The 10,500-nt window shown below is 42.2% G+C and overlaps 1 protein-coding gene across 2 annotated transcripts in view; it reads right to left on the bottom strand.

Annotated features, from left to right (window-relative positions):
- Positions 1-2,626: 2,626 nt before the first annotated feature.
- The window catches only part of ints6l (integrator complex subunit 6 like), a 220,271-nt gene continuing 212,397 nt past the window's right edge, over positions 2,627-10,500 (bottom strand). Inside the window, exon 18 of one of the 2 annotated variants that reach the window (XM_080187763.1) lies at positions 2,627-4,054. In XM_080187763.1, coding sequence (XP_080043889.1) covers positions 3,955-4,054 — 100 coding nt within the window. In that variant the 3' untranslated portion in view covers positions 2,627-3,954. The remainder of the gene's footprint in view (positions 4,055-10,500) is intronic. The other variant, XM_080187764.1, reaches the window with a different exon arrangement.

Here is a 10,500-nt window from a genome sequence, read left to right as displayed (position 1 = left end):
TTCCATCAACTTGTCTGTATCCTTTTGAAGTTCTGCACTGTCCTCCTCACAGTTAATAATAATTCCATGTTTTGTGGCAATCACAAGCTTTGAAATTGTCTCCTGCACACTAAGATCTAGATCATTAATATCAGGGAAAATAGAGGTCCCAATACTGATCCTTGGGGAACTCCACTACAAACCTTCCTCCAGCCTGAAAAATATCCACTGACCATTAGTTTCCTATTATTCAACCAAATTTGTATCCACGTTGTTACTGTCCCTTTTATTCCATCCACTGAATGGATGAAAGAATTACAATAACAATCTACTTATTGTACAGATGTATGATTAGAGTAACAATCTGCTTGCCCTTATGAGGCAGGAACATTGAAGAATGTTTTGCATTTTTCATTGTCTATAGCAGTTGGCTTTATGGATTCTCTGTTGATTGTCACATTAAGGTTCCCATTCTTTCAACAGCATACTTGAGTTTTCTCTGCATTGTCAGTGGATCGCATTAACTTCATCAGAAGATATCTTCAAGCCCCACTCCATGCTTGAACAAATAATCCAGCTTGACGATTCAGTGCGGATCTTTGTAAGTTACCTCACTATAATTGTGTTGAACCTACACTGCATCCCTCTAAGGCCAATATATCCTTCCTGAAGTGCAGTATCCAGGATGATTGCATTGGTCCAAATGGGGTCTTATCAAGGGTCTGTACAAGTAAAGCATTATTTCCTCACCTGGTTGTGTTCACTTCTCCAACTCTATAGGTTTTAGATTTGCATATAATTTACAGCAGAAACAGGTCATTCAATCCAATAGCTCTACATTAATTCACCTCCAATCCTACTTTGTCTCATTCCATGACCAAATCCTTTTCACTCCTGCATTTACCTAGATTTTCCTTAAATATATCTATGCTATTCAGCCCTGTGCATGTCAGAACTGTTGGAATTGACTGAATGAAATGTAGTTGTTTCCAGTCCTTAACTTTCTTCAGATCCTATAATAAATGATGCTGTCATTAGCTTGCAGATAATGCAGTTGCTCAGTATCCAGATTTAGGATTAACCCACCAAGGATGTAATAATATTAACAACAGCCCTTTTCCAAATCTCCTGGTCCAGGATGCTGAAACAGGAGAAATCTGTGCGTAGTATAAAGGTTCAGTGGAACTCATCCCTGGGATCCGGCAGCTCACTTTGTCCTATCCAATTATTTACATCTTTCTATATCTGTGTAACTTTGAACCTTTAAACAGGTATTTAATCTGCACTATTTGCATGTTATCTGAATATCCCCCAATTCTCTGTGGGTAAGGGAGGAAAGTTTTTTCAAATATTTGAATTGACTTTTAACGAATTAGTTTGGTTATTAATGCCACCTCACTCCGACAGTCTAATGTTAAAGTAAAAGGCAAAATACTGTGAAAGCTGGATTCTGAAATAAAAACGGAAAATCCCAGGTCTGACGACATCTGTGGAAAGAGGATAGAGACAATGTCTTGAGCTCTGATGAGCTCCAGACTCAAAACATTTGGTCTATCCTCTCTCCAGAGATGCTGTCAGAGCTGCTGAGATTTTCCAGCATTTTCTGTTTTTACTGATAAAGATGCTCTTTCCCTTGACTGATTTTATTCACCCCAATGAAAGTATGGATCTCTTCCTAAATTTGAACTTGAGTTCAAAATATCTTAATCAATCTTTTCTGAACGTTCTTCAATATATTAAAGTTGTTTTGACAGTTTGTTACACAAAACCGTACACAATGTTATAAACGTAGCCTGTCTGAGAGCATTAGCTGTGATTCAGTGCATAACTCCGAGTCAGAAGGGTGTGAGCTCAAATCTGACCCCAGAGACTGGAGTACAGAAATCTAGAGTAACACTCCAGATAAAACTGAGGGAGTACTACACTGTCAGAGGCATATCTTTCGGGTCGTAGAATTATAGAGGTTTACACTATGAAAACAGGCCCTTCTGCCCAACTTGTCCATGCTGCCCTTTTTTTTTAAAACCCCCACAGCTAGTCCCAATTGCCCGCATTTGACCCATATCCCTCTATACCCATCGTACCCATGAAATTGTCTAGATGCTTTTAAAAAGACAAAATTGTACCCGCTCTACTCTGGCAGCTTGTTCCACTCACTACCCTCTGTGAAAAAATTGCCCCTCTGGACACTTTTGTATCTACCCCCCTCTCATCTTAAACCTATGCCCTTTGGTTTTAGACTCCCCTACTTTTGGGAAAAGATATTGACTATCTAGTTGATCTATGCCCCTCATTATTTTATAGACCTCTATAGAGCCTTCAACACTCCAGAGAAAAGTCTCAAGTCTATCCAGCCTTTCCTAATAACTCAAACCATTATGTCCTGGTAGTATCCTAATAAATCTTTTCTGCACTCTTTCTAGTTTAATTTCTATAATAGGGTGAAAGTTTAAATTGAGGCCCTGTCTTTTCTCTTTGTGGATGTAACAGCCCCCCAACATCATACTGAAGAGGAACAGGGGAAGTGTCCAGGCTAACATTTATCATTTCACTAAACAGATTACCACATTGCTGTTTATGGGAGCTTGCTGGTGCCAATTGGCTGTCACGTTTTCTAAATTACAACAGTGATTATATGGCACAAAGTATTTCATTGGTTGTAAAGTGCGTTGTGATGTCCTAAAGCTGTATAAATGAAGTCTGTCTTACAGATTACATACAAAGTGCTACAATAATTTGCACATTCAAATTACACATGTTTGTCGTTGCAAAAAAAAACAATTAAAATATATTTTGGTCTAAAATATTTTAACCAGGAAAGGTAGCCAGGAAGTTATTCCTTTTGTTTAAAACTTAAAGTCACAGCTATTTCAGACTATACATATCTAACAGAAAAGGTTCTTGACATATAAGGTCATGCATTCAGTAAAGTGTGTGCTACAACAGGGTTAGAAAGGTAGAGTATCTATAAATCTTACAGACTTGCACAAGCCTTCAGATTCTCTAAACCTTCAGCTTCCAAAATTCTGATATTAAAATTGAAAGATTTGCTTGCCCCGAAAGGATTTAAAAAAAATATAAAACACAATAACAGAAGTCAATTTTAAAACAACGATTTGTTATCAATAGGATTAAAAGAAAACTCTTACAATAGTATAAAGTGCCATCAAAAAATGTGTTTGATACATTTTCACATGTAAATAAAAAGTTCATGATAAACTGTATTTATTTTCAATAGACAGAAGTTACAAAAGTTACCTCACACTTTAAAATATGACAATTTGGTGCTTTATTTCGTAACAATGTGGTTCAAAAATAATTCCTCTCATATGAACATTAAAAAGGTCAATATGTTCTGTATCCACTTTAGTGCTTCCAAAGCACATTGTGGAAAGTCCACTCAGTAAGACAGCATCCTCCCCATGGACTGGAACACAACTAAGGAAGAATTAGCCACAAGTGAACTTTCAACAAGTCTGCAGACAAAACAGTAAAGTGAGTCTGAGGTAGATGGTTTCTTCCCCATTTTTAATTTTCAATTCTCTTCTTTTTAAATAAAATACTCACATTTCCCCCCACCCACCCCCGAAGTGCCTGGTTCATGTGCCAAAATAAAAACGGCACCATATCTGAACAATGCAAAAATGCAGGCCTATTCCAAAGTCTCCACATTAACAGGCCAGAGAAGAGCAGGTACAAAGTGGAGAATTGTGGACACTATCCAACTTTCCTCCACCTTTTAGGCTCACCACATCTCTCTCTCTCTCCCTCAGAGCAACAGCTGCTCACAATACCAATAAAACTTTTCAAACAATCCAACATGGCTTCAGTTCACAAGCTCTGCCACCCCAAAATTCCAAGAGAAGCTAATGTCACTGGGTGAAAGGATGGTTAAAGCGAGCAGTTACAAGCGTTCATGCGCTGTACACAGATTGAAAGGGAAGTACATTCCTGGTCCGCAGTTCAGCAGCTGAGCTATCTGCTGTTGACATGGTTGATCTGTGCTGACAAAGACCTTGAAATAACATCTTCCAGTACTCTTTCTAGTTGCTGTATTAACACTCGTCTTTTAAACCTAGGGGACAAAATCAACAGCCAGAATCAGAACAAAGTACACAGGAAAAAAAGGCCATTGCTACATCAGTTTGACATCACAGACTAGGTCAGTTTATGCAATCGTAGAATCATGAATCCATTCTCCATTAAACACTCTGTAGTAGAAAGTGAATATCATTGCCAGCAAAGACTGGATGTAATGCACACCAATGTCATAAATCATTTCCCTTTAGCCCAACAGTGTCTGACCTTAATATTGGGTCAGGCTAATTATCAGGCATCTGAGCTGACTGCCTAAAGTACACACTGAGCTGCATGCAAGTGTTACTGAGAGACTGGTTAGGTTTTAGGGAAACTGCATAAAGCAAAGGCAGAATGAATGTGGCCCAGAAAGTAGTTGCCCCATAAAGGCAAAGTCCATCTCATAGCTGACCCATTCCATCCTTGGCCATTCCCTTCCCCTCCACATGTTTCTGATTGCCCCCATTCTCCCCTGGACATAGATTGCAGTTTCTTGAATAGGAAAAGGAAATAATGTTAAATGAAACACTAGTCCAAATTTGGGCCACCATTTGTTTCACCTGGTTAAGATGCAGAACCAACCACTTCTGTCCCCAAAATAGAAGTGCACAGGAGAAGAGGGAGCAGAGAGACCTGGCTGTATACATGCGTAAATCACTGAAGTTGCAGAACAAGTTGAGAGAACAATCAATAAAGCATACATAGAACATTACAGCGCAGTACAGGCCCTTCGGCCCTCGATGTTGCGCCGACCAGTGGAACCAATCTAATGACTCTCTAACCTAAACTATTCCAATGTTATCCATATGCCTATCCACTGACCATTTGAACGCCCTTAAAGTTGGCGAGTCCACAACTACTGCAGGCAGGGCATTCCACGACCTTACTACCCTCTGAGTAAAAAACAGTATCCTGGGTTTTATTAAGAACAACAGGAGAGTACAAAAGCAAGGAAGTTGCATTAAAACTGTACAAAACACAGCCTCAAATAGAATACTGTATCCAGTTCTGGGTGCCACATTTTAGGAAGCAGGCGATGGCATTAGAGAAAAGTTAATTTTATTCATTCAGGGGATATGAGCATTGCTGTCTAGACCAACATTTATCCCCAACCCTAATTGCTTGAGAAGGCGCTGGTGAACTGCCACCTTGAACCACTGCAATCCACGTTTTTAATAGGGAAATAGTCACTTGTGGGAATGGCTGGCAAACCCCTAACAGTAACCATAATGTAGAGCAAACTCTTGGTGTTTGTGTTAAAGGGACGTAGTAATCATGGATGACTGCAATCTACAGAGAAAGTGGAAAAATTAGATTGGCATTAGAAGCCTGGATGAGGAGTTCGCTTAGAATATACTCTGCAACCAACCAGAGAGCAGATTATTTTAGATTTGTGTATGTGATAGGATTGTAACTCAGTAAGGGAATCAAGGGTTATGGGCATAAGGCAGGAAAGTGGAGTGAAGATTATATCAGATCAATCATGATCTCTCTGAATGGCTGAGGAGGCTTGAGGGCGTATGAATTAATTAATGACCCCAGAGTAAAGGCACCCCTAGGTAGCAGTGACCACAATAGGAATGAATTTTCTATCCAGTTTGAAAGGGAGAAAAGTGAATCTAAGGCTAGTATTTTAAACTTAAATAAAGGTGAAGTTATCTAAAGCTGAGTTGGGTGAAGTGACTAGGAGTACCAGGTTAAGGGATAGGTTAATAGAGAAGCAGTGATAGACACTGAAGGGAATATTTCAGAATATTCAGAATAAGTATATTCTTGCTGTATAGAAAAATTATGAAAGGAAGGAATAATTTTTCCTCATCTGCTACCTCTTATCCTAAAATTATGACCTCTTGTTCTAGAGTGTCCTACAAAATGAAAAATTCTCTCCATATCTACTCTGTCAATCCCCGGATCATCTTGAACACCTCAATCAGATCTTTCATCCTTCTAAACCTTCAGGCAGTTATAGGCCTAAACTGCCCAATGACTCTTCATAAGTCAAACCCCCCATCTCTGGAATCAATCCAGTGAACCTCCTCTAAATCATCTCTAAGGCAACTACATCCTTCCACAAATAAGGGAACAAAACTGTACATAATATTCTAAGTGTGATCACACTAATGCTTTGTACAGTAGCAACAACACTTCATTACTTTTATGTTGTATTCCTTTAACAATAAATGTCAAGATTCCATTTGCCTTCCTTATTATCTACTATACCTGCATAAATAGGTCTGTGCCTGATTAGCAGGATGTGACAAATTGAGGCCCATAGAAGTCTGTGCTGGGGCCTCAGCCTTATACAACTTGGATCAATTATTTATGAGAGGAATGAAGGCATGGTATTTAAGTTCACAGATAACAAAGGTAGGAAAGTATGTTGTGAAGAGAACATACAGAGTTTGCAGATGGATATAATTAGAGTGGACAAACATCTGATAGGTGGGGTATAAAGTGGGAAAGTGTGAAGTTGTTCACTTTGCGAAGAATTATAAAGCAGGATATTACTTAAATGGAGAACGACTGTAGAATGCAGAGGGATTTAGATGTTCTCGTACATGAGTCACAAATTTAATATGCAGGTACAGCATGTAATAAAGGCGGCTAATGAAATGCTTTTCTTTATTATGAGAGGAATTGAACTTAAAAGTGAGGATGTTAGGCTTCAGTTACACAGGACATTGGTGAGATTACATCTCAATATTGTGCACAGTATTAGTCTCCTTATTTAAGGAAGGATGGAATCGGAGGTTGTTTAAAAGAGGTTTATTAAATTGATATCCAGAATGAGCAAGTTGTCACATGAGGATAGGTTGGAAAGGTTGGGCTTATTTCCATTGAATTTAGAAGAGTGAGGTATGACTTGATTGAAGTATATAAGATCCTGAACAGTTTTGACATGGTGGAGACTAAATGGATGTTTCCTCTTGAGTAAGCACAGAACCAGGAGGCACCGTTTTGAAATTAAGGGACATCTTTGTAGAACAAAGGTGAGGAGAATATTTTTCTGAGGACTGTGCGACTTTGGGACTCAGCCTCAGGAAGTGGTGGAAGTGGGATCACTGAATAGTCTTAAGGCAGTGGTAGATAGATTCTTGGGGTAAATGGGGATGTGGAATTAGAAACTCAAACAGGTCAGGTACTGAATGGTGGAGTAAGCTTGAGGGGTCAAATGGCTATTGTTCTTATTTTGTATGTTTGTAACATAACATAAGAAATAGGAGCAGGAGTAGGCCATCTAGCCCTTCGAGCCTGCCCCGCCATTCAATAAGATCATGGCTGATCTGTCGTGGCTCAGTTCCCCATTCCCGCCCTCTCCCCATAACCCTTAATCCCCTCTCTTATCAAAAACCCATCAACCTGCGTCTTAAAAATATTTAGCGAGGTAGCCTCCACCACTTCAACGGGCAGAGAATTCCAGAGATTCACCACCCTTTGAGTGAAGAAGTTCCTCCTCAACTCCGTTCTAAACTGCCCCCCCTTTATCTTGAGGCTGTGTCCCCTAGTCCTATTACGCTTTCTGAGCGGGAAGAGTCTCTCCACCTCTATCCTATCCATCCCATTCATCATCTTATACGTCTCAATGAGATCTCCCCTCATTCTTCTAAACTCTAATGAGTACAAGCCTAGTTTATTCAGCCTCTCCTCATAGCTCAACCCCTCAACTCCAGCATCAGCCTCGTAAACCTCCTCTGCACTCCCTCCAAGGCCAAAATATCCTTGCGTAAGTACGGCGCCCAAAACTGCACACAGTACTCCAGCTGCGGCCTCACCAATGCCCTATACAGCCGCAGCAAGACCTCCCTACTTTTATATTCAATCCCCCTCGCTATGAAGGCCAGCATCCCATTCGCCTTCCTGATCACCTGCTGTACCTGCAAGCTGGGTTTTTGCGACTCATGCACAAGGACCCCAAGGTCCCTCTGCACCATCGCCTGCTGCAGTTTTTCGCCACGTAAGTGATAATCCTTCCTACCATTATTCCTACCAAAGTGGACCACCTCGCACTTGCCAACATTAAATTCCATTTGCTATTTCCTGGCCCATTCGCCCAGACTATCTAGATCCTTCTGTAGACTCTCCACACCCTCCGCACAATTTGCCTTTCTTCCAATCTTGGTGTCATCAGCAAATTTCGACACCCTACACTCGGTTCCCTCCTCCAGATCATCTATATAAATGGTAAATAGCTGAGGCCCCAGCACCGACCCCTGAGGCACTCCACTAGTCACCATCCGCCAATCCGAATAGCACCCATTGACCCCCACTCTCTGCCTCCTATTTGACAACCAATCCTCTATCCACGCTAATACCCTACCCCCAACTCCCTGTCCCCTGACCTTCTGCAATAACCTCCTGTGAGGTACCTTGTCAAACGCCTTCTGAAAATCCAGAAAGACCACATCCACTGGCTCTCCTCTATCCACCGCCCTAGACACATCCTCATAGAACTCCAGTAAATTTGTCAGACACGACTTCCCTTTAACGAAACCGTGCTGCATCTGCTCTATCAAGCAATTCCTCTCAAGATGCCTCGCTATTTCCTCCTTGATGACGGATTCTAACATTTTACCTACAACAGACATTAAACTAACCGGCCTATAATTCCCTGCCTTTTGCCTGGCACCCTTCTTAAACAATGGCGTAACATTAGCCGCTTTCCAATCTTCCAGCGACGTCTGGAAAATAACCACCAAGGCATCCACTATCACCTCTGCCATTTCTTTCAGAACCCTCGGATGCATTCCATCCGGTCCTGGCGACTTGTCCACAATCAGTCCCTCCAGTCTGTCGAGCACCTCCTCTCTAGTAACAGTAATGTCATTAAGACCCTCCAGTCTTACCACCTTTCCATCTCTAACACCCGGCAAATTATTCACGTCCTCCTCCGTGAAGACAGAAACAAAAAAGTTATTCAGGACCTCAGCCATATCCCCATCCCCTACCACTAAGTCCCCCTTCTCATCCTCTAAGGGACCAACGTTCACCCTAGCCAGCCTCTTCCTTTTTATATATTTATAAAAACTCTTGCTATCCTTTATTATATTAAGCGCAAGCCCAGCTTCATAGTTTCTCCTACCCTTCTTTATCATCTTCTTTGTCAATCTTTGTTGACATTTAAATCTCTCCCAATCCTCTTCTCGCCCACTACTCTTTGCTACTCTAAACGCCTCCGCTTTTAATTTAACACTTTCCTTCACCTCCTTCGTTATCCACGGCTTATTACCTCTCCTCCTACTGTCCTTTTTGACCATCGGAATAAATTTCTGCTGAGCACCAAGAAAGATGTTCTTAAAGATCCTCCACTGCTCCTCAGCAGACCTACCTTCCAACGCGCTCCCCCAGTCCACATTCGCCAATTCTTCTCTCATCCTACTGTACTCCCCTCTGTTCAAACAAAGGACGCGTGTCCGGGAACCCACTTTCTCCTCCTCCATCTGCACCAGAAACTCCACCATACAATGATCACTCTCCCCAAGAGGATCCTTCACTGCAAGGTCCCTAATTCTACCCGCCTCATTACATAGCACCAGATCCAAGATAGCTCGCTCCCTCGTCGGCTCCAACACACACTGTTCGAGGAAACTATCCCGGCAGCATTCCAAGAACTCCTCCTCGAGCCCACTGCGTCCAACATGGGTCGACCAATCTATACGTGGGTTGAAATCCCCCATAACTACGGCTGTCCCATTCCTGCACGCCGCACTTATTTGCGTATTAACAGCCCGCCCCACCTCCAGATCATTATTTGGGGGTCTATAGACGACACCCACCAGCGTCTTCCTCCCTTTGCTGTTCCTAATCTCTACCCACAACGATTCCGCTTTCTGCTCCTTGGCTCCAATATCATCCCTTGCTACCACCCTGATGCTATCCTTAATCAGCAGAGCTACACCCCCCCACTTTTCCCTCCTGCCTATCCTTCCTAAACACTTGATACCCCTGGACATTCAGCTCCCAGTCCCTGTCACCTTGCAGCCACGTCTCTGTAATGGCCACCAGATCATATCCATTTGTGCTGATCTGCGCCACCAGCTCATCCACTTTATTCCGAATGCTTCGTGCATTCAGGTAAAGTGCCTTCATCCCAGCCTTCACCTGGACCCTATTTGCCGTAACGCCACCAACCATACTCACGCCCCCTACTCCCTCTATTATTGGGACATCCTCGGCCTCTTCCCTTACCTGTACCCTCTCCTCAACTTTAGCCCCCGTAACGTCACCTACCCTCGCACCCTCCCCCCCCCAATTAGTTTAAAGCCCTGTCTACAGTCCTCTTTACTCTATTCGCCAGCACTCTGGTCCCAGCACGGTTCAGACCAACCCCATCTCGCCCGAACAGGTCCCACCTACCCCAATACTGATGCCAATGCCCCATAAATTCAAACCCATTCCTCCCACACCAATCCCTGAGCCACCCATTCACTTCCTTAATCCTATCTA

The sequence above is a fragment of the Carcharhinus amblyrhynchos genome, chromosome 4 (genome assembly GCF_965287045.1).
Source record: "Carcharhinus amblyrhynchos chromosome 4, sCarAmb.v2.hapA, whole genome shotgun sequence".
NCBI lineage: Eukaryota > Metazoa > Chordata > Chondrichthyes > Carcharhiniformes > Carcharhinidae > Carcharhinus > Carcharhinus amblyrhynchos.
The sequence above is the reverse complement of the archived record's forward strand: the minus strand, read 5'-3'. Positions and strand labels throughout refer to the sequence as shown.